Below are 27705 nucleotides of genomic sequence, written 5' to 3'. Positions count from 1 at the left end.
TTCGGCGACTAGCCGACTTCATGTCGTTCGTCCCCAAATTGTTCTGGACTCCAATTGGGATGCATCGCCTCCACTCGTATGCGTCTTCAACCGGCCAATGGCGAAGGAGCAACCGCCGCTAAAGTGGTCGTGGGACGGAGGTCACGTTCGGGAGTTCCGCGCTTGTGCTCGTTTCTCGCAGAATCTGCCGTCTTTCCGTAGGGTTCGTTGATTTTGGAAGGTCTCAAAGTACAAATCGAAGAGTGGCGGCCCATCGGGCCGTGTCAGGCGCTTGGCTTTCGGGATTTGGGCTCAGAGGCCGACTGGGCCTGAGAGAAGAAGGTTGTTGGGATTTGACATGGGCTAAAAAGAGATGATCTCGCCATACCGGAATCAGTATTGAGGTCTGGATGCGGTTTTGGTTTCTGGGAGGAGATGCAAACACACACACAGAAGGGCGAGCGGCGTGCGCTTTGGGGTTGGGGAGCGCGGTGGTCACGTCGGGCTTTGAGGTTCGGCTCGGCCGCCTTTGAAGATCCCGCGCAACGAGTTCACAGCTTGCGTTGGCCTGCCAATCAAAGTGCGGCCGAGGCTTCCGAGGCTCGGTGGTCCGAGTTCGCGGTGTGAGGCGGTCGGGCCGACGAAGGACAAGTCCGTGCTTGAGGCGCTCACATCTTTGGACCCAAAGCAATCAGCAGACGGGTCGGGAAGGCTCCGGTTTTGCGGCTTTCCCCGCTGGGCCGGCCAGTCCAGTGTACGGCGACGTCCGGCCGCGCTGGCCTTCGCTCGTCCTTTTTACAAGCCTCAAAATACGAGGCCGCTCTTCCCCTCGACGCCATCAAATAGGGCCGAAGGACTCGAAGAAGAAACGCTTCCGTCTGCAATCGCATCAATATGGTTTCATGTAAATCTCCTGGAGCCACATCTTACAGATACAAGCTCCAGCCTTTCCATATCCACAGTACGTATCGACGGATATCCGTGGGTGTGTCTCCTTCGTGTATTTGTGCCTTTTGTTTTTTTTGCAGGAACGGCAAGCTGCGGAAGGAAGTGGGCATCCTTAGCTTAAGGCATCGCACGTAGCGGCCGGCGTTCGCAAAGCGCGCCGCCGGGGAGGGTCCGCAGCGGGGCGCTAAGCGGAGGGGCGAGGGCCCGAGACGAGCTGGCTCCCCGCGCCGCGCGCAAAGCCAGCTTTGCAAAGTCGGCGTCCGCAAAGACGTAGCGCCGGCTCCCCGGTCGCTGCCGTCTCTTTTGCTACGTATGTACAAGCGGCCAAGCCGCCCTCGCCGCCAAAGCCCCGTCCGGCCTGACCGGTGCGGGGGAGGGTTCGCCCCCCACCCCCTCCCGGCGACTCCAAGTTTCCATCTAACAGTTGCTGCTGTTGCGGAACTCTCCGTTCTCGGTGATCTGCAACTTGGTGGGATTGGTGGGCGAGATGCCGTTGCGCGACTGCGCGCTGTAGCGCTCCTTCAGCTGCGTCAGGGCGCTCATCAGGCGAGCGTTGGCGGCGTCCAAGGACGCGATGCGTTTCTCCTGCGCCCACGCACACAAAAGGGGGTTTTGCCTCAACAAAATCAAAACGTCCTTCGCGCGGACTAAATAGACGCAGCGTCGCAAAAGGAGGAGCGGGGCTAGAAGACTTGCTTTTAGTTCTTACTTTGAAAAACGCTTTCCCAAAAATGAGAGTGCGTTTCATCAACAGGAGATCGAGTTAAGCTAAGTGAAGCGCGGCGGTGTCGACGGACGCTCCGCTCGGGTACCTGCGCCTCGATGACTTTCTGCTTGGAGTCCACCACCGCCTGCATGTCCGAGTGATCTTTCTTCAGCTCCTCCTCCACCGACATCAACCTGGACGAAGCGGCGGGCGGCGTCAAGACGGCGGCGGTAGCGGTGGGGGGAAAAAAAAAAAGCGCCCGGCCGCCGGCTTCTCCCTCACCTGCTGATGATGCCCTTCATCTGGAGGTCCTTGTCGTCCTGCTGCCGGCGCAGGCGCTCCTCCGACTCCTCCAGCCGGGCCTGGTACTCCATCAGGACCTTCTGGGCCTGCTCGTCCTGGCCCTTGAGGCGGGCCTCGTACTCCTCCAGCTTCTGCACCGAGGCCCGCAGCTTCTCCTGCAGCAGCGCGATCTCCTGCTGGTACTGCGCCGGGGGAAAGAGCGGCCGTGAAAAAGCCCGGCCCGGATTGCTTTTGAACTTGCGTGGATTTACGTGCTGCCATCAGAACTGGCCCAACGCTAAGGTCAAGAGAAGGAATTCTTTGGGGTTTTTTTTTTTTTATAATTTCAAAGTCCCGGTCCAATTTGTGACGAGTGATTTTGTGGACCCCCCAGGGAGACGACTGCACCGGCGCATGCTCACAATGCAGCTGCAGCTCACAATGGAGAACATTCACGGCGCAAGGAAGGTGCGTTTTCTTTTTTTTTTTTTGTTGCTATTCCTGACAAACTGCAGTGGTACACTTAAGCCGCTCTGCAAATGTAGACAAAAAACACACAGACACACTTGTCCAGTCGTGCCCCTAAAATTGTTGGACCTCTAATAGTGGCTGTTAGGGTGTGTGTGTGTATCTCTCTATATATGGATATATGCTGTACAGATGTTTTTTTACTATAAAAAATACCAATTCAAGACGTTGACAAAAAAAAAGGCGGGCGGGGGCAATGAGGTTGGAAGGAAAGTGAAAAGGAGGTACGGCAGGTTACCTTCTGCACCTGCGTCAGATCCTCTCTGTGCCTCAGCGAGTCGTGCTCCGCGGCCTCGTGGTCTAAATACTGCACATTCATATTCAAAAGCCACGCTGCCGTGCGGTCCAGCGCGCTGGGGTTCACGGGGGAGGGGGCCTAGTGGGAACCAACACACACACACACACACATATGCGCGCGTGCGCAAATACACTGACATGAGCGGAGTGCACGTAGAGGGTGGCAGCTGTGGAGTGGAGGGGGGGGAGGTCGCACAAACAAAAGCACGCGTACAACAGAAAGCGGCTCGTCATGCGCATGGGGGCCACAAAAAGCGGCTGGAGTGGATGCACGTCGCTCAAGGCCGGCGGCCATTCCTGCGACCTGCATGGGGAGCCCATTGATCCGCCTTGCGCGCTTCAACCGAGTGACTATGTTCAAGTGGGTTGAGGAGCTCAAGTTTGATGGAAGCCGCACTTGGCCCACTTCAAATTGAGTTGAGCAAATTCGCCAGCTTTCCGCCAGCTGGCGTGTACTTAATGAGAAGAGTCGCAAACATGCAAATGAGACGAGGGCGGGGAGTGCCCCCGCGTGGCCTTCATTTGTTGCGTGGTTGCTACGGCGGCGCTCACCTGCTTGTGCTGCGCTCTGTGCTTGCTTTCCGGACTGTCCCCCTTGGACGTGGACGAGGACGAGCGTGGGCGCAGGCGGGCGCCGCTCGCGGGCCAGTCGGGCGACGAGGTCACCGCGCCGCCGCCCGAGCCGGGCCGGGCGTAGGCGCCGCTGTTGAGCAGACCGGGCGGCGCCCGGCCCCGCGCCAGGCTCTGGGGCGGGGGCGGCTGGTCGATGCGCCGCTGGGGGCCGCCGCCGCTCTGCCGGGCCGCCGCCGCCGCCGCCTGCTGCTGCGACTCGACGGGGGACGGCCGTCGGCGGGCCGGCTCGCCCGAGCGTCTGGCGTACTCGTCGGCGCCGTGGTTGGGGAAGGCCGGCTTCCCGCCCGCCGGCGCGTCCTCGGCGTTGCTGTGGGAGCTGAGCGAGCTGTGGCACTCGGAGCCGGAGTCGGCGGGACCCCGAGGGGACGGCGGAAGGCAGGCGGCCATCTGGGAGCGAGGAAAGGCCGAGACGCCGTTGGTCGCCGTTGTCGGGACGGGAGGAGACGAAAGCGCCGGCGCTCGGGACTTACCTGGTAGACGGGGTTCTGGAAGGACAGCGGGGCCAGGAGCTGGGCCGGCCGGCCCGGGGCGCCTTCCGCGCTCAAGTTCTGGCCGGGGCGCCACAAGTTGCAGCCGCCGCGCGTCGGCCCCCTGGCGGACCGGCCTCCCGCGGAGAGCGGGGCGTCCGGCGGGCCGGCGCCCGGGCCCTCTTCCGGGCCCTCTTCCGGCCGGCGGGGGTCTTGCAGGTCCACCATGGACAGACTCTTGCCGCCGTTGGCCATGCCCGAGTCGGGTTCGTTGCTCTCCGAGTAACTGGAGCTGCGCGCCGGGGAGGGCTGGATCCCCGAGCTCCTCGTCACGAAGAACAGGTCCTTGTTTTCCGGCGTGGGGGAGGGCAGCCGCGTCAAGTCCACCAATCTGAGAGGGGGAAGGCGGCGCACTTCAGAGTCTCGCTTTGAAACGGGACCGGCGTGGGGGGAGCGCCGGGTCTATTCTTACCCGGCGAGGTCGTTGTCCATGACCATCTTCTGCAACCCCGAAGAGATGCCACAGCCGGCCTCGGCAGGCGGGGGGACCGTCCGCTCCGGCGACCCCGCGGGCGCGGCGGCGGCGGCGACGCCGGACGGATTGCTCAGCGCCGCGCTCACCTCTCGCAGGATCCTTGGCAGAGGTCCCAGCTTGGAGGCGGCGCCCTTCGAAGGAAGGAAAGAGCGCGTGAGCGCCCCCCAACATCACATTTTGCTCACGGCCCACCCGCAGGAGCCGTTGGAAGACCGGGCTGAGCGACTGGCGCCTCAATTATTGATTTTTCTTTTCTTTCTTTTTGTCCTTTCCCAACAGATGGAAGTCAGAATCTGATGATGACCGACCGGCTTCACCATCTGCTCCCGAAGCGAATGCCCCCCAACAGAAAAAAAATTACATAAGGGTTACGCCCTGTTCCGTGCTCCCGCGCCGTTTATGTAAGGCCGTCGTAAATTATTGATGGAGGCCCAGATAAATATCCTAATGTATTCCCAGCACAATTGGAGGGAGCCGCTTTTCTGCGCGGCGGCGCTCCCCCATTTTAAATTGTTGAGTCCACAACATCTTTGCGGACACGTCGGCTCTCGAAGCCGATGAAGACGTAAACGTTTGTGCTTCGGGACCTTTTGGGCGATTACACCAAGCGGCGGGTCCAATTGACCCGTGCGCCTTTCGGAGCAACGACGGCAACAAACGCGACACGAGGGCCAAGTCCCGTTGACCGAAAGGTTCGTCGGGACACGAAGGCGTGCGGACTCGGACATGATCACGCGACGGGCCAGGAGGCGGCGTGGCGCTACTACCTGCTCCGTCTGCGAGAGCACCTCCGAGAGGAGAGAGTGCAGCGTGGAGAGCTCGCGGCCCAGGTCGATGTAGCCCTCGAAGCCCGCCGTGTTGGAGATGGTCTCCGGGTTGGAGATCTCCAGCAGGAAGCGCTGCATGTTGCTCCACTCGTGCTCCAGGAACTGGTTCATGAAGGACATGTACTCCTCCTTGTTGCCGAACCTGACGAGCGCAACGACACTCTCAATTGCAAAGTCACAGCCGCCGGCGCCTTGACACAAGTGGCCTTTGCCCTCCGAGACCATATTGGTCCCTCTCGGTCTCCGGGCATAAAAAAGACAAAAAAAAGTCAGCGACACCTTTTGGATCGGGACAGAAGCGCTCGATCCGATTTGCGAAATCAAACGGATGGAGTCAAAGACCTCATCGTTGTGACTCCCTCTGGCGAGCACGAACTCGGCCACCGGGGGCGCCATAACTCACTTTCACATTTGGAAAGCAAAGTCTTGCTTTCAAATACATTATTGATTGATTTGTTTTTCTAGGAGTTGGCCGCCCCGAGCGCGAAGCCTTCCAAGCACTCACTTGGCAAAATTGGCCAGGTTCTGCGTGACCTTGGCGATGAGCGTGAGGGTGCGCGCCGTGCGGTCATCGGGGTACTCCTGCATCAGGTTGAAGAGCGACGGCGACATGATGGCCGGGCACAGGAAGCGCAGGAAGAGCGAGGCGCTGATCAGCCGCTCGCTGATCTCCGGCCGCCCGCGGTTGCCGCACTCTTGCCGCCAGGACGCGAAAACCTCCTTCAGCTCTCGCGGGAAAACGCTGGGCACAAAAAGGCCGAAAAAGCCCAGTCAGTCGCTTTGCGCGGCCGCGGCGACGGTCGGGAAGCCGCGGCCCGCCGCTCACCAGTACGAGTTGATGATCTTGCAGAAGGCCAGCTCGCAGCACATTTTCAGGTTGCTCTGGTGCTCCGGGAGGTCCCCCGAGGAGCACTTGGACGGGTCCACCTCGCAGTTTTCGTCAGACTCGTACAGAGCCTTGATGAACTCGCCTTGAAAAGGACAAGAAGTGAAATGCCCACGCATCATTGACAAGGCCGCTCCAATATTCCCGTTGAGACGACAAACAAAGCCGGGCTGACGAGCAACTCCAACATCGAAGCAAAGATGGCGCGACGATGAGGACGAGGGCCGGCCACTCACCGAGAGCGTCCTGGAGGTACTTTTGGCCCACCAGTTTGAGGTACTCCTCGATGGCTTTGGTCGCCAACGTGTTCTCGCGGAAGATCAGGTGCTCGTTCTCCCCGCAGCGGTCCACTTCCGACATCATCAGGTCCGTCAGGAAGTTCTGAAGGGCAAACGGACGCCCCCGTCATCCTACCACGTTCTCGTTCATCCTTCCCGGTCGTCTGGAAGATTCTACTTTGAATTGCGTCTGCATTTTCATTCCTTCCGCGCCCGCTTCGGATCACGCTAACCGTCGGCCTGGACGTCCATGAGGGGGCTTTCAATGACATTTCTATCCACACGCTGACGTTCTTTGTCGTTTGGTAAGACGGAGACTGTTTTGGGAAGAATGTTCTTTCAGCTTGACATTTTTGCGACTGTTTCATGGGGGAGAAGTTTCTGCCCACTTTGAAGACACGTCCCTCCCTCCGTGTTGCACCGATGACGTACCAATTTGTCAATAGAATCGACATTTAGAGGGTGAATTCGATTTTGGCCCCTCTCGATCTTTAGAAGTACGATCGAAGAAGAACGACGCGGTGCGTTGACAAATTTCCGACGTCGCGATGGTACCCTGAATGCAGCGCGGCATGACGCGATCGCCCCGCCCCCGAGCCCGCTTCTCTCGGCGACTCCCGAGTCGGAGTTTGCCGTCAGACTCAACACCCGACAAAAAACGACGACGCGCCCTGTAAGTCAACATTCGGAGCTCTCGCGCGTGCGGGTGTGCACATCGGAGCAGAAAGGAGTTGTTGTCGCTTTCAAGAGGAAAGCGGCCATTTGGGAGAAACACCTGGAGGAACCCCCGTGGCTGCAAGCTACGAAAGGCACGCCACGGGACACCGAGGACGTCGACGGAATTTGCTCCTTTCACATTCGGTAAATGTGTCTTCCTTAAGCTCACTCGCCATGTCCAATGAAATGTTGAGCAAGTGCTCAGGAATTGTGGGATCATGTCTGCACGGCTTTTCTCCTCCGCTTATGTTCACGTGGGGCTGTTTTGGTGGGGGGGGGGGGGGGGGGGCGCAACTTCGAGCAATCAATCAACCTGCCGCGAATGTTTTGGGGATGTGGGAGTAAACCCCGAGAAAAGCCACCCATGTCCAACCGACACAACACGAAACACAATCTTGCAATCGCAGGTGAGCGCCGCACGTCCCAAGAGTTGTGAAAATAACGCAAGGTGAAAGAATTATGCCAAAGAGATAGATCATGCTTCGCTCATTGGATAAATAGCAAGTTTCGTCTTTGGGTGCTTTCCATCTCCATTGAAATAGTTGCGATTTTTGCCAATCTCTCCGCGACGAAAATGGATTTGGGAGGGCCGAGGACAACAACAAACTGGATGAGTTTTGTTTTGACTCGAGGCTTTGTGCTTCCAAAAGGTCTTTGGCTTCAAAAGAAAGCGCCGCGTCCTCCTTTCCCTTTTGTCGTCCGCCCGCCCGTCCGCTCGCTTATCGGCGCAAGTGGAACACGCTTTGTATCGCTGCCGCATCTCGTCAGGCATCAAAAGAACAACCCCCAAAAAGAAGGGGATGAAGATCGAGCCGACGGCATGGAAGGAAGAGAGTCCCGAGACGCTCTGCGTGGCTCGGCTGACTCGCCCGAAGAACCGAATCGAGTCTGAATAGATCTTCTTAAACGGGCTGATGTCACTGGATCATTGTCGCTTTAACTGTCTGCTGTAACCGAGTGTGTGACTTGGGAGGGGAGGACATGGCAAAAATAACTCGCTGCTGGATGCTTGTTGTTGTTTTTTTTTTGGGATGTGGCAAATCAAGCGGCGCGCCTTCAAAGGAGAATGAGCGAGGGATTAAAAATAGTTTTCTAAACTTGCCACTTGCCGCGTGAAAAATAGACGGCACGCACATCCAAACGTGAGCTTGTCCGAATCCACAATCTCCACGTTGCTGCGCGCTCAAAGCATCTCATCTCATCTCTAAGTGAAGAAGACACGAGAAGGCAGCTCCGAATGCTCCCGACTTTGGCCGGCGAGCCGCCATCAAGAGCTCCTCTGTCCACTTACTTTGGCTTTGCCGGTGCTCTGCAGAATGTGAACCAGCGCGCACGCCATCTCCTCCTTGTTCTTGACGCCGATGCCGGGCTCCAGCGCCGCGCAAAGCAGCATGTAGTTGTTGGTGGTGTACTCGGCAAACTCCTTGTACATCTCCATGGGGAGGATGCTGACGCTCTGGTAGCGGGCCTTGATGCGGATCATGGGTCCGGACGTCTTGCCCTTGGCCGGGTTGGCCCCGCCCAGCGGGTACCACTTCTCCACAAACTGCCGGCCGCTCACCGCCGCCGCCGGGATGCCCACCGAGCCCACGTAGTTGTTCTTGTCCTTCTTCTTCTTCTTGTCCGCGTCCTTGTAGACGTGCGCCGTGATGTCGCGCACCGCCGGCAGGTTGTTGAACTCGAAGCGCTCGCCCCAGAAGACGTTGTCCGTCTTCAGCTTGCAGGTGGTGCGGGCGTACAGCGCCTCGTCCAGGCACAGCTCGCAAAAGTACTTCTTTTTGCCGGGGAGGTCCTTGGCCTCGATGAGCCAAAGTCGCAGCGTGTTCTCCACCCGCCGGCTGTTGTCCTGCCCACAGAAAAAGAGGCGGGATGGTCCCCGCGCACCCTTTTGGAAACGCCACGCCCTCCGTCCCCGGTTTCGGCGCGTCGCCCTCACCTTGTTGGGCTGCACGGCTCTCCTCAGGTTCTCCATCCATTTGTCTCTCTCGGCTGACGAGCGGCAGGAGAAGCACTTGCTCCCCGAGGAGGTGGTCACCTGCGGGGACAAGTGGCCAGATGAGCACAAAGAACCCGACAGGACTTGATGGAGTTTGTCCCGCGTTGTTGACTTGTTTGCTAACCAGCTAACTCGCGGCCTTCGGCTAATTATTTGCATCCGTGACGTTGATAACAAGCTAAGTGCTGCGGAGGAAACTAAAAACGAATCAACTGATCGCACAAAACAACAATTGAGCCATTACGCTAATTGGTTAGCTAACTACGGACAAGAAAGCCTATTTCGACTCTCGCCAGAGACGCCGCAGATCATCTAAAGCTATCGATATCAATAACCATCGATAGCTACTTCGCTAACCGCCCAACTAAATAGCCAAGCGACGTACTGAGCGACTCGTGTCAATTCCTACCTTGCGTGAATGGGCTTGCTAATTAGCAACATCATAAATAAGCCTTGCGCCAGTGGGCTAGTGAGCCAATGGACTGTGCTTCTTTCAAATGTTGTTGTTGTTTTACGCAGCGCCTATTTGTTTATGCCAACCTTCGGTCTTTGCGCAGCCATCCGCTGTATCCAATCGCAAAAGTCCCGTTTGCTCTTGCCTGACTTTGACTTGGAAGAGGAAACCCTTTAAGCGGCGCGTTGCAAATCACCGCAGGGTGAAATCCCACCGCCGGCGACGCAACAGATTAAGGGCCGCGCTCGCATTTATTTTCAACAGGCCGTAAAATCATTTGCGTTTACCCCGTTTGGCGCTCGTTACGTCACCGTCTCTTTAATCCGAAATCCAAATCAAAAGCGATTTAAGGTGCTTAATGTGTTCTCAGCGTTTTAATCTTTCTGTAATCTTGAGAAAGCCTCAACCGCTCGCAATATTCTCACTCTGGCTTCAAAGGGCGGGGGCACCGCGCCTCCGGCAAATTTAGCGTTAGCGGCTTTGAGGCCACCGTCGGCAACTCTCAGCTCAACGTCGGAGCTAACTTGCATCCATCGGCGCAGGAATAATTGTCGTCGTTTGACCAAACATCGCCCTGTGAGCTGACAATGACCAAATGTCGTGCCGGGGCAGAGATCGGAGCAAAGGGGAAACGATCTCAAAGCATCCTTGCGTCTTTCGTCCCGGGGAACGCACGTCATAACCCGCTCGCAAGGTGACGAAGCTGAGCTAACGAACGGTGACTAAAAGGACGGCGTTTCGGCAGGTGCGATGGCGCGAACGACGGTAACGATGGCTGACGAGGTAAGCGAGCGACGGGGCGGGGCGGACGGTCGTCGCCATATCCGAGATCCTTAAAGGCCTCTCGCCTCGAAGCAGTAGTCCTGGCCGAGGATGCTGCTGTGCACGGGCTTGATGATGACCTCGTCCTCCATGCTTAAGTCCAGGGCTTCCACGGCGCTGCTGGGACTGAGCAGTGACTCATGGGAGCGAGACTCCTTCAGCCTGGGCATCAGATGAGATCTAAGGAGAAGCGCCAGAGCAAAAGGACCCGGTCAGATTGAAGATTGCGGCAGAGTCCGCCGCCAGGGCTAGCATATGCGCCGCGCCGCGTGGGAGGAAAGCGTGAGGACGCCCGCAGCGAGTCCTTCCATCGAGCGGCGAAACCAATCGTTTGGGACAGTTCACGAACGGTCGGGGATTCAAATCCCCCGCGGTTTCCGAGCGAGTCAAGTCAAGTTCTGGAGCGCTTTCAAACAGCCATGGCTGCATCCAAAGTGCTCTACGTGGAGCAACATGCACAATAATCAGGAAGACAAATGGGTAAGAAAGGCGCTAGTTCGTCTGCACCCTTGAAATGGGATTCCGCCACTCGAGTCAGTGAATCGGATCCCCCGAGTCCGCCGCCGTGTTTCCACGCGAGTCGGTTCGCACGAGTCTACCCGAGCGCGCTGGTGGCCCGAGGTCTTCCCGGATTCGGTACAAGGATTCGACTCGTCGAGGCGTGATTCGGGAAGCGGGCGGCTCTCTTATTCGGCACCGCCTGCGGCGCTGAATATTTCCTGCTGTCATGCCCGCACATGCTCTTGTGTCCCCCCCCCCCCCCTTCGCCCTTCTCCACGCTCCTCTTTGCACGTTGACACGAAACGCCGTTAAAGACAAACGAGTAACCAAACGTGAGCCACGCGAAGCCCTCCGCGGACATTTCCCGGTCGGGTCGCGCCCTCGGTCGCACTCACACCCTGCTGGCGAGCAAATGAAACATGGTGCGGCCCAGCCCCTCCGGGACGGAAGCGGCGACTCCCGCGTCGCTCTGGCGGCTCGCATTCCTCGTGGCGGCGGAGGCGACGGGAGCGAGTTTGCGCCCCTCTGCTTCCCGAAGGACGCGCTCGCGTTGCTGCCAACGTGACGCTCCTCTCAACATTTAAAAAGACAGCGCTGCGCTTTTTACGGGCGCTATGAAAAGGGGGCGGGCGCTATAATGACTGACGACACAGTCATTCGTCCGCGCGGCGAACGGTGTTGTTTCTCGCTCAAAGTATTCCTTCGTGCCTTTTCCCATGGACGGTGTGAAAGGGGTCGGCCGGGAGCGCCTCCGGTCCGCTAGCGAGCTGCGCGAGTCGCCAAACGTGCGGGGAAGAGCCGGCCGCCGTTTAATGGCACGCTGGCCCGTTTAATGGTTAACTGCAGAGGCCCGCCTCGGGGGGAAGGGCGGCGTCGGGGGGCTTTCCTCATTCCAGCGCCTGCTTGCGGTGGCGTCATCGCTCACAAAGACTTTGTTTGGAGTGCGGCTGCCTGGAAAAGTCGCTCGGACCGCGCCTGCTCTGAAATCGACCAATAGCAGTCGACGGCCCCTCCGTGAGTCGTCACCTTACCGTGGCGGAGGGGTTTGTGTGTCCCAATGATCCGAGGAGCTAAGTTGTCTGGGGCTTTATGTCCCTGGCAGGGTCACCCGTGGCAAACAGGTTCTAGGTGAGGGGCCAGACAAAGCACGGCTCAAAGACCCCCGATGATGAGGAAAATATATGGACCAAGGTTTCCCTTGCCCGGACGTGGGTCACCGGGGCCCCCCTCTGGAGGTGGGGCTCGTTGGCAAGCGCCTGGTGGCCGGACCTACACCCATGGGGCCCGGCCGGGCACAGCCCGAAAAGGCGACGTGGGTCCCCCTTCCCATGGGTGGTGTCGGGTGCAATGTGAGCTGGGCGGCAGCTCTCAATTTACCGGTCGAGCTACGTCCCAACCCTCATCTATGGTCACGAGCTATGGGTCGTGACCGAAAGAACGAGATCCCGGATACAAATGAGTTCGGGCTCTCCCTTAGAGATAAGGTGAGAAGCTCGGTCATCCGGGAGGGGCTCAGAGTCGAGCCGCTTCTCCTCCGCATCGAGAGGAGCCAGATGAGGTGGCTCGGGCATCTGATTCGGATGCCTCCTGAGCGCCTCCCCGGTGAGGTGTTCCGGCGTGTCCGTTTACATAAGGAGCTCCGCTCACGTGCTGGCCAAAAGGAATCCTTGTAGCAGGTGCGGAAGAGGAGGCTCCGTCTCAAAAGCCAACGGACGCCCGCTTTGATCGGCGTGACGGAAATGGGTCGCGGGGTCTGGCAATTTGTGGCCATTCCTTGCTAAACATTTCAGTGACCAGCAGGAGGTTTTAGCGCCATTCGTCTCCGGAGATTGCGCCTCGTCGGTTCTCTGGCCTCCTAAAGTCTCTCAAGATTGCGGTCCGATCGGGTTTCAGAGGAGAGAACTTGACACGGTTCGCCGGGGTATGACGGACGTCGCCGTGTCCTCCTTCCTCCATCGGGTTCCGCATCAAAGGTGCAACTACGTTCCAAAGTCTCTGGAGACGGGACGGGACATGACGGGCACACGTTTGCTTTGAAAAGGGCCCACTTTGTCGGGTTGTGCATGACAGGCCCAGGCCATTTCAAGTCGCCACCGGAAGGAGGAAGTCTCCACAGGTCAGAACCTTCGTCGACTTTGCTCGGCTCCGACCCAACTCGCGCTCATCCGAGCGTTTGCCATCGAGGAGCACCAGAAAAGTTACCCCCCCCCCCACCCCCCCGATGAACAAACGTCTCAAAGCGCCGACGTCGGAGTGACTCATCATCAGCGCCCCAGACGGCAACGCCACGATGGGCTGAGAGGATCGGCCGCGGCGTCGTCGACCTCGCGGCCCGCCGGCGCCTGCGCCAGAACCCATCGCGACCCCCCCGATTGGCCGCGGACAAATCCCTTTCCTTCGCCTCCAGCCAAATGAAAAACGACCCCTCCCTGGAAGGGAGGCCTCCCGAGAATTCCGGGCAATTGGATCAGCGTGACGCACGCGCACACGTCCCTCCCTGCGACAAAACCACCAAAAGCGATCCGACGGCACGGAAGGCGGCCGGGGGGGACTCACCAGGCATGGTCAGAATTCCACCGAGCGAGCGAGTGACTGCGAGGCTGGACAAGAGGAAGAGGGGGGGGGGCAAGGGAGAGCGAGAGAGAGAGAGAGAGAGATAAGAGGGAAGGGGGGGTGAAGAGAAAGAGAACCCCCGCGAGGCAGGGATGGATGCTTTTATGTTTATCCGTCTCTGCCCCCCCCCCCTTCCTCTTGTTGCTGGACTTCCTCCTCCCTTGCTTTTCCTTATCCGGTGGGAGAGCGACGGCGACTCCCTCCAGTCCCGCGTCTGTCTACATGCCCCACTTTGCCCCGCAAACTGCTCCGGTTCGGGCAGGGGGGGCGGACGGCGGCGATTTTTGTCTCCCTTTTTGTCCCGGCGTCTGGCTCAAGCTCTCCCTTTCTCTGTTAGCGATTGACTGCGCCTCCCCATCGCCGTCTCCTCGTGCGGGGAGGAGCCTTACTGTGGTGAACAAGCGGGCGGGGGCCGGGGAGGGGGGGGGCAGCAAGGGTGTGTTTTATCACATGGACATGTGTGGTGCAGGCCAGCTCATAGACGCGAATGTGCCTCGACGCCTCACTGTGCGCCGAATGGCCCGTCTGCGCCATATTGGATGTGGCAACGTGAGGAATGCACCGACATCCGTGTCACGTAGAAGACCGGCGGCGGCCAAACGACGGTCTGGGGACCTTTTCCGCCGCCGTCCTTTTTTAGCGGCCCGCGGGCAGACGGCAAAAGCAACTTTGGCTCTTTGAAAAAGGGCTGCGGGCGTCGTTAAGAGCAGCCCATCACGTGGCCGGATTGAAAAAAAAGAAAAAGCTCCCGCTTCCCTGCTATTGTTCAGGGGCGGCGGTCAATTAAAAGTGTGATCAGGACCAACACGACAACTGTTCATCCAGCTTTTCGAGACACGCGATGACGTTTGCAGCCAAAATGGGAAGAGCGCAGGCTGCGAAACCCAAACGGTTTCGGAACCGGGGTCGGATTCGGGAGCGTCCTCCGGTATGGCCGGCGTACTTCAGACCGATCGAGAGGGGATTAAGGTCTTGCTCTGCGGAGGGGCACAGGGTGGTGGGCCACGATCGCCACGATGGCGTCTGTTGAGAGCCGTCTTGCTTCACAACTTGATCCGCCACATGCAACATGGCTAACCCACCGAAGGAAGCGTCTGTCTATGAGTGTATGTCTGTGGGCCGGCATAACCCCTCCCTTTACCCCCCGCCCCCCCTTCCTCTTGTGGCCTGCCTGGTGCTCTTTGTCCTGTCAGCTGTGGGGCGAGTTGCATTGCTAGTCAGTCAGCTGTTGCTTATATTCGCGAGGGTTCAATGAATATATGGGTCAATTATTCAGCATTCAAAAAAAACCTAACCCCCCCACCAAAAAAATTGCTTCTGTAATGGACAAAGGGTAGCTGTGGCGAGAACTCGGGCCCCGCTCTTCCTTCCCGACACGTCTGCCCTGAATGATGTCATGTTTGGTGACATCATTCAGCCTATTCTGTGCCAGACAAATGGTGTCGACACGCACACCAATGCAATGCAAAGGGGGTGCGCAGGGAAAAAAAAGACCAGTGCAGTATCGGGAGTCCTAATTTATGCCCCCACTCTGTGGCACTTTCTTAACTGGTCTTCACAAAGTCCAGTCGAGGTGGCCTTTCTCGCCAACTGCCGACGTGCTTTTTCAACTCTACTTTTTGTTGTTGTTGGAATCTGCTGCTGGGAAACCGAATGGCGCTTGAAAAGGAGCTTAAATAAGACATGGCAGCCCCAGAAGGGGAAGGATGAGAGATAAGCGCGCCGTTTGAAGGCCTCATAAATGCTCGATGGCGACCGCAGCCCCCCGTCGCTCTTTTGAAGGCCGCGGTGCCGATACGCACTCTCACTTGCATTTTAATGACGACGACGATGAAGGGCGGCTGCGATCCCATTTCGGTGCGACTCGCTAACGACTTTACGTAGCCCGAGTTCACCATTTTGTTGTGTCGCTCCGAAGTTGAGTGAGGACATGATAAATGTCACGCGCTATCGTTGGAATCTGCTGCGCTCGTTGACAAGATTGCTGCAAGAAGCGCCAAGACGCGGCGCAGAAAACGGTGGCCGGCGCAGGCGCAGGACTCACCTGTCGTTGTCGGCGGTCCGGAAGCCCGGCAAAATGTGCCTGAAGCTGGAGTTGCGGTCCAGCTTGGGCTGACTCTTGGTGCGCTTGATGGAGCCCTTCAGCCGCCGACTCAGGAAGCCCTGGGTGCCCCCGCCCCGGAACAAAAACACATCTCAGTGGATCATCGTCGAGTCAAATTTCCGTTCCAACGGCTTGTTGACTTTCTCCTCTTGAGGTGCGGCGATTAAGAAGCTCGCCTCCTCCGAGTAAAATTCTTCAAAGCCGACAAAGGCGTCCCGTTTCCTCTCCTCGCTTCTTCCACATCGCGCCAGAGATGGCGCCGGCGCTTTGGCGGCCTCCTCGCGGTTCCCCGCTAATGACGTCGCGGCCTCGCTGTGACCGTTGACTCTTCAAACACGGTCATTAGGCGCTAATTCGCCGGCTACGCACGCTGCGTTGAATTTTGTTTATTTTCGCCCGGGCCAACATCTGTAATGGCGCTCCCCAAGCGCCCCGCCGTCGCCATGGCAACTGTCGGAGGGCATTTGGAGCGAGAAGAATCTCGAGAAAAAAAAAAGAGAAAGCCGGCGTCGGCCGAGAGAAGCGACGGCTCTGGAGAAGGGAGGCGAAATTCAACGGAGCGTCTTGACGTAACCGTGCGCAACCGCTGCCTATTTTGGAGACGTGCTCGAATGTCGTCTCCGCTTTGATACAAAAGGGCTTGAAAACAACGTAACAAATCAGGATGCGCAAGATGTCGCCGCCATGAGCGCTAATGACCGACGGCAGGCTAAACGCTAAAAGGCAAGCCGTGTTTCGGTAACCGCTGACGTTGAAGGACAGCCAAGATGAGCGAGGTGGGCTAGCGCTCTCGCCATAAGAAAGACACGCTCGTACCTTTTGATTGTACGCGTTGCTGCTCCGTGTGGGCGACGTTTTTGATCGGCGCAAAACGCAGCCAGCCGAATGGCATTGAGCTGATTTTGGCGCTTAGCATCACCCGCGGCGACTTCGGCAGTCCCGCCGAGGTTGTCGCTCGGCTGTCGGGTCTCGTTTGGTCTCAGCGCCGACTTGTTTTGTCTCCTGCCGCGACATGTTTATCTATTTCTATTGTTTTTGTCACGGTAGTCAAACGAGCTGCCGTCGTCACATGAATGCCTCCGCGTAATTACCCGCCGCAGACGGAGAGGTCGCCCCGGGCTTGAGGAGATCATTAGAGACCACCTTTTGTTTGCCGCCACGAGGACTTGTCACCAGGAAATGACTCGAGTATGCCTGGGGGGGGGGGGTCAGCAGATAAAACGTGAACCTGCATGAATTGACTGAGTGATGTCCCAAGCCAGGTGGATGCTATCTTGCGCTCTTTGCCGCTTTGATTTGCAATTTTCTCTCTGTGATGTGCCACAAGGTGGCGCTATATATTCGGTTCTAATATATTCTTTTCAACATCCTGACAGAGTTGGCCAAGCCCCGGTCCCTTGCTGAACTCGGGGCCCCTCAGCACGGTTGAACCGACATTTGGACATTTTAAAGCTCCAAGGTAAGCTGGCGGTTCAGCGCGCGTTTTGGTTTCGGGGCAATCTCGCCCATCCGCCGCCGTCACCGCGCGGGTCAGAGTTTGAAAAGAAGCTGGCGGCGGCCGAGATCAGCGCTTGGCCTCGCCGGCTCACTCGGCACCGCTCTTCAAGATTCATACCTGCGATTCTCCGGGGGGGCCGTGGGCCAACGACGGGGGCGGCGCCGGGGTGAACTCCACCTCCATCTTTGCCGTCAAAATGTCCAAATAAGGCGCCGCTAATGACTCCGCGCGAGCTACCTCACGCGCCAACGTTGCGTTGACTTTATGACACGGAACGTGACGCTTTTTACTTTGTGACACTTGCGCGTTAAAAAAAAAAAAAAAAAAAAAGCTACTTTGACAATTGTGGTTTACTTGATGACTTGGATGGGACTATTTTTGATTGATTATACTTTAATCATTTATTTTATATAATACTTTCTTTAAAAAAAAACAAAAGAACGATGGCGGCCAATCGCAACGCGTTGGACCCCGCTTCCGACGTGACACGAGGCGACGGCCTGCTCGGTTGAAAACCAAACACGGCGGTGTCGATTCAAGCGATTGGCATAACACTGCCGGGCCGAATTTTGGATGGGGTGTTTTTCTTTCATGCCGCGACGCTCGCTCTCAAAATGTGACTTGATTGACAACGGGGACGTGGCCACGCAAAAAAGTTCAAAAAGACGACGACACAGCCCCCAAAAAAGCCCGTCCATCAATAAGGCGTATTGATGGGAATGATGCAAACGTGATATGAACGCCTTCACTCCCAAAGACGTTTTTCAACGTCTTTTCAGACTTGGTCCAGAATTGGCCGCTTCCTTCTACTAGAAGTCACGTCATGTCTTTCTTTGTCATCTCCACGAGGCGAGTCTAACTTTGAAGACGGCAGAGGAGTTGGAGCGCCGCCTCCACTAAACGAGGTGACGCAAAAACATTTTGACAGATTTGGCTCAGGAGCATCCTAACCCCCGTTAGTTAAAATGCACGGCAAAGGCATCCGCTGATGCAACCATCTCCGGTTTCAAAGCTTTTCCCAAGGAAGTACGTGCACGGGCAGACGTTTGACGAACCTTGTCGAGAAGGCAGCGATGATGTTTTCTCTGACATTTTGGATTCCTATCGCTGACGCGCTGTGCTCCCGTCTGCGCCGTCGACAACTCCGGGGATGACGCTTCACCTCTGTGTCTCGTTTCTTCTTCATGCAAATAGCCGCCGCTAATTGCTAATTAGCTTCAAATTGGTGACTCACAGCCGAATTTTCTGCTCAATTAAGCGCCAGTTTGTCTTTGGAATTAAACTTGGCGCTGCGCATATTGCACTGGAATACGAATGAAACCCCCCCCCCCCGTCGCCTGCGTGCGTGTCGTGCGTCGACCGGTATGCGCTTACTGGAAGCGGCTTTGATGTCACGCGGGGAGAAATGAAAGCGAAATCCGCGCAGCACTTGCATGGACACGCTCCGACATCAAAAAAACGGCGCTTCCACTTCATCAAAGCCGGCGGGGGTGTTCGCGCGGCGTCCATCTGGAGACCAGACCGAGACTCCGTTCGGCGTCGGCAGAGGTGGCGCACGTACTCGCGCTCTCGACTTCATTATTCGTTCACGGCCATTGACGGCCGTCGAAGTCCAAAAGGTCCGCCGTTTGACGTTGGGCCGCCGGCGACGGACTTAAGTAGAAGTACGGCGACCTGTCGTTCTTCGACTCCTCGGTAAATAGCTAAGAGGTCGAGGCCGATGCATGGCGTTGCCCGCAGTAATTCCTCGGCGGCAAGATGGCGCCAAAGCATTCCTTTATCTGAAACGCATTTTCCCCCTGGCAAAAGTAGTTCTCCATGGCGGCTAAAGAAATCCACCAAATATAATCCGCGGGCCCGGGGGGGGGGGGGGTGTCCGGCTCATCCGAGGGACTCGTCACCCGAGCCAATTTCCATATCGCCGCCGCTTTCATCGCATTCGCTTGCCGGATCATCGAGCGACTTTCTTCCCATGGCCGGACAACAAAAGCAAAGCCGTAAAGAACCAAAAGACGAGACTCACAGTACTCACGGTGACTCTGAAGGGCGCGGCGGAGGCGGAGGCGGCCTCCATGGCGGGCGGGGTTCTGTCCGTCGGGCTGCCCGGCACGCTGCGTGGGCGCCCGGAGCTCTCTGGAGGCGACTCTGCAAAGGACGCAAACGCAGAGCGCCGTTGAACGTCCGCCCAAACGTCGCATACTTCAAACGTTGGCGGTTGACCGGCGCCGACGTGGCCAATTGGAAAGCGTGCGACTTGACCACGGATCAAGCGTGCACGTTTCATGTTTTGGGCGCTTTTGAGATTGGCGCAGCGGCCAGCGCCACCTCGTTGGCGAGCCGGCGCCAAATAAGCCGTCCGCCGCCGGCGGAATTGAGCGGCGGGACGTAAATCGGGCTCGGCCCGCAGAGGCGTCGCGACCGGCGTCCGTTGCGGGAACGCCCACCTAGGCGCGTGGCGTCAACGCAAACGCAACAGATTGACTCTCCCGCCACAGCGCGCCCATGGAATTGATGATTATTTCATTTTTTGGATGAGGACCATCTGGACCGGGCTGCAGCTGACCCGTACGCGTAGTCCTCCCCGAGTACGGAACGCGAGCCCTCGCGCCCCGGAGGACGGCGGCGGACGAGACGGCGCGGATTACCCCTGCTGGCGGCCGGCCGGCTTCGACTGCGAGAGCGACTGCGCTGACGCTGCAAGCGGGACTTGGCCAGGAATCGGTAGTAGTACGAGCGTCTCCCGGATCCCTTCCTGCTGATCCCGGCCATCTTTTTGTTACGAGCTCAAGTCCTCTTGGGCGACAACGCAAAAAAAAGGACTCCTTCCCCGAGACTCCTCCATTGTGCCAAACATTCCACAGGGGGGGGGGGGGGTGAGAAGGGGAGTGCGGCCGCTCGTGTCCTGCCTGTCCCTGCGGCTCCACCTTTAAAACACTCCCCCCCCCCCCAAAAAAAAAAGTTTCCCACAACAAGGTCCGGAATGGGACGTGTGTGAGCCTGTTTCCTGCTTCCCGATGAGCTCGACGAGGAATTTTATCGCGGCAACAACGAGAAGAAAAAAATAAAAACCCAACGCTGAAAAGTCCCGTGGCAAAGTAGGAGCAAAAGCACGCTCTCGTTCTCCGTATGGAAGAGGAAGAGGGTGCCACGCCCACAACGAAGGCAAACCTGTGCCGACTTGCTAGCAAGAAGAGCAGATGTTTGACAACGACACCGCCGCGCTTTTACGGAGGTGAAGCCAAAGTGGCCACAAGATAAAAGGGCGACGCTCGGCGGGGGGGGGGGGGGGGGGGGCGCTTGCCTGCTTGCCTTTGAAAAGAAAGTGCCTCTCCGCCCATGAGAGCCACGCAGGAAGGCTTCGGTTCACCTTGAGGATGGGGGGCGGGGCATCGGGGGACCGCTGGACCAGAACTCAGACTTCCGCTTTGGGAAGTCGCATCAGAGACCCGACTCCGAAGCGGCCGGCAAAATTTAGCGTCCCGTGCGGAAGCTGCGACGCGGCACGGTGAATTTTGAGCCTTGTGAGCTGGCCAGGATCGGAAGCTCCTTCCTTCCGCACTCGATGGATTCGGTGCACGGCTGCGAGATGACAGTCAAGCCAAGAGTTTGCTAGCTTCCGACTCAACCGGACAGGATGAAAAAAGGAATCTTGGTGCTTCGAGAAGCCCCGAGCAAGAAAAGTCCACCGGACTTTTGGAGTGCGACGCAATAGCTCCCTCTTGTGGAAAAGGCGCCAATGCACAATTGTCTCAAAGTGAAAGCGTGGATGCGGTCGTACTTTTTTGTCTTTTTTGGGCCCGGGTTATTTGACAAAACTTAAAATTTTGACCTGGGGAAGGCTAAAAAAATGGTTTGTATCATATTATTCCCTCCATTTGTAACCCTTTTATTTTGTATTTCTAATCACTTTACCGATATTGTCCTCACGTAATCTGTATTTGTAAGGCTACAGCGAGATTGCCGCATCTGCATGAGTGTTTAAAGATGTCAACCAAATTGAATCGCTTTGAGCACACAACTCAAACCAGTGGGGGGTGGGGGGGTCCCGGCGGTCTTTGCAATCTGCTGACATTGAAATAGCTGCGAGCGAGCGTCACATGTCCAAAACAAGGGGGCGACAATGTCGGGATTACGGTAAGAACGCTTATGTGTCAGAAATCCGTTTCCATCAAAGGTCCACGTGAGGCGCGGCCAAATGCCCCAAATGGCCAAAGCGCATCCTGAGCCCAAGACCGCGTTGATCCCCGCGGAGAGCTCGCACGTGTGAGCGCGACGCTTTAAAAAGAAAGACTCGGCCTCCTCCTCCTCTTTCGTCATAATCCTGTTCGTTTTTAATCTAGCGGCCAAGTGCCTTTTACCCCCCCCCCCCCCCCCCCGCACCCCCCTTGGCAGTCAACGGGCTAGCTAAGGAGGAGGGAAAAGAAGAAAGCGTTTTTCCAAGAGGGAAAGCGCCTGGTCACTTGGTTATCTGGGCTAACTTTCAAAGCGGCCTTCTTGTCTTCATTTGGGTCAAAGCTCATTTCTTGCCAGCGAGACGTGTTCTACGCGCCCCCACTGGCCGGAACTTGAAGCCACGAATCCCCAAACCGTTTCCATCACTCTGACGCCAACGACGTCCTGTCACGAGTAACGAGTCCGCGCTTTGGCCAGACACGGTGGGTCTGGCATCCGTTTTTGTGTCGGTGGCCGTATCTTGGAAGTGGTTTCAATGTGTGTGTGTGGAGGATATTAGCAACGTTTTGCGACGCAAGTTCGCCATTGAGGCCAAAGGTCGGCGCACGACATGGGATTTAGTCGCCCGCTCGCCGCATTGAGTCCTACTCTGCGTCACCACGACGGAATTTCAGGCATTCTCGGCTTCCCGCGCGGCCACAGAGGCTTCCTTGTTGACCCGAACAACGGCCGTCATTTGCCAAACGGCCACGCGCATTTTTAAGCTACAGCCCGAGTGCGGACGCGCGCGTCGCAATCTCATCTGATGTCACGTCGTCGATGCGCCGTTTGGCTCAAAAGGAACCGAGCCGGCGTTTCCGTCACGCGGCCCTGGCTCGCCGAGTCGCCGCACTTTGAATCCTTTTGCCACATCTCGCCCGTCCCCGTCAAAATGTCTTTTGCTTTTCATTCACAAGATGGTCGACATTCAGGAGGAGGAGGAGGGAAAGTCCGGCTTCCACAAAGGCGCATTTTCCTTCAAAATAGCATCCCCCCCCCCCCGTTGTGGCTCAGGTGGATCACGTGACAGGAAGTGAGGTAGCTCCGAAGCGGCGTTTCCTGTTTGTCTGTTTGGCTCCCTCCCCCAAGCGCTTTCCTGCCCAATCCCGGCGACGGCAATTCAACTGGCCAAGTTCTCTCATTTGCCCCAAAATGGCCGCCGACAACAAAAGCGCCACTGGCTTTCGGGTTCAAATTTCCTGACGATGCAGAGCGACCGGATGCACGTCAACGTGCTGCGAGCGTGCACCCCCCCCCCCCCACCGCAGCAAGCTTTGATGCTATCAATAGGCGACAGAATTTGCTCCAAATGAAAGTGAGAGAAAACCAAAGTAGCAACAGGTGCTCCTGGATATGCCCCCCCCACCCCCACCACGAGACCACACCAAACACAGGTGTCAGACGCCGCTCTTCAAAAACCACAAATGAAAGCGGAGGAAACGAGAGCTGAAGCTGCTCAGCGACAAACACAGCCAGGTGTTTGTGAGCTAACTGGGGGTGGGGGGGCAGAGACACTTTGTCACCTTCTTTCACTTCCACAACCCTCGGAAGCTTTTGGCGACTAAGTTTGGCTGGAGGCCGTGGGGGGTTGTAAGGAGATGGGGGGGGGGGGTAATCCCGGTGTTCAAAACATCCCCAAGAGGGCGACGATGTCTTCCACACAGGACATGTCGGGTAGAAAACGCATTTGAGACGCGGCTCCAAGGCGTAACCGACGCGGCGTCCTTCCGTGCAAACGAGGGGGGGTTACCCTGCCGGGAAAAGCACATCCTGCAACGGCCCCCCCGTTTGGCCCCATTCTACGAGCGCCAAATACCAAACGAAGTCAAAGTCCGTGGTCAGGGTCATCCGGGTGGTAAATCTGGCATGTTAAAGGTCAAAGGTCATCTGTGAGACAACATCAGAAGGGGGTCACTTGGAGCCCCCCGCAAAATGAGATGACATCTGAAAGGAAGGGATGCGGGCAGTAAGTCTGCTTCGATCCCACGCGCAAAGACGGAAACGCCCCCTGCGCCGCTTCAAGCTGGGAAGTCGTCACAAAAGGGCTCCAGAATGGCCGCCGACGGTCATCCCCTCTGGTCCGCCCGCCTCACTTCCTTCCCTGCAGCCGGCGGCGCTCTAATAATAGGACAAGGATGCCCCCGGACGCACGTTGGCAGACGCTTCCCCCCGCCCCGCCACCAGCGCTACGACGAGCACCGCACGGAAAAGTTCCCCGAATGGAAGATGACGGCAAACTTCCAGCGTGAGCTCTCATGAGGATCGGCGGCGGGGAAAGGTGACGGCGCCAAATCCGGGAGGGGGGGGGGGCATGGGGGTGGGGCCTTTTCCTTACCTCAGCGTCGCATCCCAAGCAAGAAATCCCCAGCGAAGCAACAAGTGGTAGCTGCGGGTTCCCTTGTTGTTGTTGTTGTTGTTTTTTTCTTTTTCTTTTTTTTTGGCCGGCTTTCCTCCTGCGGGCCCTCATGCGGGCTGCTCGCCGTCAGCCGAGTGAGCGAGCGAGCGACTGCCCGGCGACGCCAGAGCGTGTGAACGAGAGTGAGAGAGCGCATGTGTGTCCTGAGCCAGGACTCCTGCGGGGCTCACCCTCCCTGCCCCCCCCCCCCCCGCCCCATTCCGCCACCTCCCCCTCTCTGACAAAGCAGGAGCGTCCCCCTTCTTTTCTTCTCATCCTCACTGATTTCAGTTAGGAAGTCAACTGTTTGGTCCCCACCCCCGCCCACCCCCCTCATTGTTGAAAGAAGGTAGAGGGAACAACGTGTTGTTCCTCAGGGTGAAGAGAGCAGGGGGGGGGAGGGGAGTGGGGGGAGGAGTCGGGAGCCAAATTCCAACGTCGCTGTCCAGCCAATGGGAGGCTTTGTTGCGGCTCAAGCGAAAAACCGCGGGGTTGGGCTCGGGCTCGGGCCTCTCCAGAAACAATCCGGCTCTTCGGCACTGAAACCCCCCCGCCCCCTCCTGGGGTTTTCCACACTGCCGTTGCAAAAATGAAAAGCGCACCAAAAAGGAAGATCTTACGTTGAGGCAAACGAGGCTTCTGCTTCTTGGGCAAAATACAAGATTTCTTCTGAGCGGCAGTTTTTTTTTTTTTTTAAATACCCGGAGACTGAAATCAAATAGTTAGCACGAGTAACTTAAGACACGCACGCGGGGGCAGGGACATTGTGATCCGAGACGTGGGCGGGTACGCGGCCTCTCGAATGGCAAACGGATGAAGCAGAAGACACATTTGGCGCGCCTCGCGTGACGTCCAAATCAAGTGGTGGAGACCTTCTAGCGGGAACGAGAACGTGGCGGCGCGCGGCCTGCGCTAACAATAGCGCCAAGCGCCGGAAAAAGGGGATGTTTTCTTGTCGGCAAAGATTGCCATCTCGCGGGGTTCACGACTCCCGGCTTCTCGGGGCTAAATTTAACCCTGCGGCCTGCCACTAAATAGTCTTGCCTCTCTTAAAAACACACACATACACACACACACACACACACACACATGAAACTGCAGGCCGGCTTCTAAAATCGACTCGCGTGGTTCCACTTAGCACATGACAAAACAAGCGAGGCTACGCTAGGCTACGCTCGCATAAAAGGCGATGACGCGCAATCTTCCCGGCAGAAACGCGCACAAAGAAAGAAAGAAAGCAAAATGCCGAGGGCGCCTTCAAAGCACAAGACCACCGTTTACATCTGGATCAAATCCGGTCAGTTCTGGATCGGTTAAAGACACACTAGTGCGGAAAATGGAACGAGCGGCGGTTAGTTGTATTTTTTGTAAGTGCAAATAGATGAAGCAATAAAAGGAAGCTATGATTGCAGTTGGAGGACTCGTAAGGCCAACCGCTACTGGAACTCCGATGGCGCCGGCTCGTGAACTTTGAGCGCATGAAGGGGGGGGACCCTGGAAATAGGCCCCAAAACTTTGCCGCACAAGACGCGTTTTGCCAGCTATGGCGCTAGCTCGGCTTTGGCCGCTACTTTCAGAGGGCGACTCCTTTCAGTCCTGAAGCAATGCGCCGAGTGGACGGCGGCGGCGGCCAATATGCAGACGGGAGTGCGCCAAACGGCGCGGCTCAAAGGCCGCCGCTCTCATGTTTGAGTTATGCGGCGGCGACGCGGATCCAAAACATGCGCTAAGTGCGCCAGAATGTCCACAATCAGCACAACTCCCGCCGGCAGTCGCCCAAAAAATCCTAAACTGCAGCCTTGCCCAAGGACACGCCCCCCCCCTCCCCCCCAGGTATTCGGGTGGCCAAGGGCCCCGTATCTCACTCGACTAGCTCCACCCCCGCGCTGAACGGCGGCCGAATCGCATCTCCGCGTTCACAACCAAAACAAGAGCCGAGCCGAGTGAGTCACGTGACCTTGACGCAGCAGAAAGCATTTCGGCTTTGGAAATGCCACAATGTCCATTCATCGCTGACCAATTGTTCATCTGCGTCTTTGCGTCCTCCCAAAAGCCGTCCGCAAGGCCCATCCGTTTATTGGCGGCGGCAACGGCGCCTCGACACTTTCTCACTCTGCCCGAAATGTCCAAAAGCAGCCGTCACCGAACGAGTCGGCGTTCTTCGGTGAAGTGGCCTCGAGGACGTTTCAACTTCAAAGTTTTCCACTTCGAGACCAAACGGCACAATACGGCCATGTTGAGTCAACATGCCAGAAGTGATCCGTAGTAATATACTGACACCCCCACCCTCTAAAAAAAATGTCAGTACAACTATGACATCGAAATGTCCCTTTTGTCAAAAAGCATTGAAAATGCTGCTTTGTAGGAGCTCCTAAGACTTTCCTTCAGTGTTGTCAACAAATGCGTGGGGAGTGGGGGGGGGGGGCGTATTCGCGTTTCCCTGGCTACGACCGAGCGCAACTTGTTTCCTCATTCCAAGCATGCGGCAACCTATTCGTCCTTGGGCAGCCCCCGCTCTCTGTTTTTGGCCACAGAACCCATGTCGCAAATTTGGACGGTCTGACAGGGGCCACGTGAGGGCGGGGCCGAAAAGGCAACCCCAAGCAATCCAAACGCCTTTAACGTGCCGCCACCAATGGAAAGGCGTCGCGTTGACGGAATAAGAATGAAAACGACCAGTCCGTCATCTGCTTTGGTCAAATTTGGGGCCCTGCCGTCGCGTCCTACGGCGCCCTCTTCTGTCCACTGAAATTTGCGTGAAACCGCCGCCGGGCCGGCGTGGCGCGGCCAATGTCAAGTGGCCGAACTCAAGAGGACAGGTGAGTTGTGACCTCGGCAATTTGGGACGATTGGCAGGGGGGGGCGGAATCATGCAAAGAGCGTCTGGAGACAAGAGCCGGCATATCAAGTGGACATTTTTACAAGGAAACTTTTACAAAGTTGAAAAATGGCTTCTTCATCCGGACGCCACTTTTTAGCCTTGAAAAAGTTTGGGGTGCCGCTCACTCACCATGCTGAGCCTCCGCTTCGGCCTCCATGGCCACTCACACATCCATGCTCAAAAATGGTCCAAAAGCGGCGGCGAGGCCACTCGCCTTGCTTGGCCGCCTTTTCCTCTCTTTCTTTTGGCTTTTGCTCGCTCAACCGAGCTGCTGCTCCCCCATCCAACTCACGCGAGTGGTGTGAAAGAAAGACGGGGAGGGAGAGCCAGTCCGGGACAGCGCTGGATTGGAGGGAGGAGGCAAAAATGTGTGTGGGGGGGGGGGGGGGGGGGGGCAGACAGTGAGAGCGAGAGAGAGAGGGAGAGTTGTGGTTGTAGAGGAGCTTTTTGGCCCAGCGGTTTCAACTCTGATGCCGATCAGCACATTCCCCCCCCCCCTCAATGGGAAAATTTTGCTGCTGGAAAAGCGTGTCATTTTGGGGTTGTTTGCGGGTGCCGTTTTTGGAATACAGAGGACACGCATGCGCACAGGCTGGCATGTCCAGGAACATTCGACAAGAGCAGAGAGCCATACCCTGTATAGCGGTGGTCCCCAATTTCTTTCTTTTCGGGAGGTGGGGGCTCGGTGTCACGAACCAGTCGAGACGAGTGCAAGTTGTTCTCCTGTCCGAATCATGGCTGCCCATCAATTGGAGCAATTGCTTTCTCTTACTTTCTTCTTCTTTTGTTTCTTGTTGATTTGAAGGCGCCACGCCATGTTGGAACGGGCTCTCCGATTGACTCGGGTGGCGCACCTTTCCGCCCTTTGCTGACAGCTGGCGGGTCGGGTCCCAAACGGGCCGCGCGGCGTATCAGGCCTTCGAATGTGCACCCGCGTCCGCTCCAATTTGCAATTCAATGGCACAAGGGGGGACATGCGCTGCTATTCATTGGCCGTGTGTGTGTATGTTTGCTAGCGTCACGCGTGAGCGCACTCCATGCTAGCTGTGTGCGAAAGATAAGCCGTGCTCCAAACAGATCGCAGATTGCCGGCTTCACCGTGCATCTGCATGCATTCGGCCACCGCTGCCTCCCGGTGGTCGATTT

The 27705-nt window shown here is 57.3% G+C and overlaps 1 protein-coding gene across 8 annotated transcripts; it reads right to left on the bottom strand.

Moving 5' to 3' along the window:
* Nucleotides 1-1187: 1187 nt before the first annotated feature.
* On the bottom strand, nt 1188-26853 carry dab2ipb (DAB2 interacting protein b). Of its 8 annotated transcripts, none has more exons than XM_052051946.1 (17): nt 26689-26853; nt 19095-19216; nt 15514-15632; nt 10382-10535; nt 9020-9118; nt 8375-8929; nt 6325-6469; nt 6029-6173; nt 5708-5944; nt 5143-5344; nt 4313-4506; nt 3844-4231; nt 3293-3760; nt 2682-2819; nt 1916-2118; nt 1740-1827; nt 1188-1512 (listed from the first exon to the last, which is right to left on the bottom strand). In XM_052051946.1, the coding sequence occupies exons 1-17, from the start codon at nt 26714-26716 to the stop codon at nt 1345-1347; spliced, it is 3453 nt and encodes a 1150-aa protein (XP_051907906.1). In that variant the 5' UTR covers nt 26717-26853; the 3' UTR covers nt 1188-1344. The 8 variants fall into 8 exon arrangements, with proteins under 8 accessions (XP_051907906.1, XP_051907909.1, XP_051907910.1 ...); XM_052051949.1 differs by lacking the exon at nt 26689-26853 and adding an exon at nt 23619-23877; XM_052051950.1 differs by lacking the exon at nt 26689-26853 and adding an exon at nt 23619-23877 and having other exon boundaries at nt 19104-19216.
* Between the last annotated feature and the right edge of the window lie 852 nt (nt 26854-27705).

The sequence above is a fragment of the Hippocampus zosterae genome, chromosome 18 (genome assembly GCF_025434085.1).
Source record: "Hippocampus zosterae strain Florida chromosome 18, ASM2543408v3, whole genome shotgun sequence".
Taxonomy (NCBI): Eukaryota; Metazoa; Chordata; class Actinopteri; order Syngnathiformes; family Syngnathidae; genus Hippocampus; species Hippocampus zosterae.
This window is presented reverse-complemented; position numbering and strand designations above follow the sequence as displayed.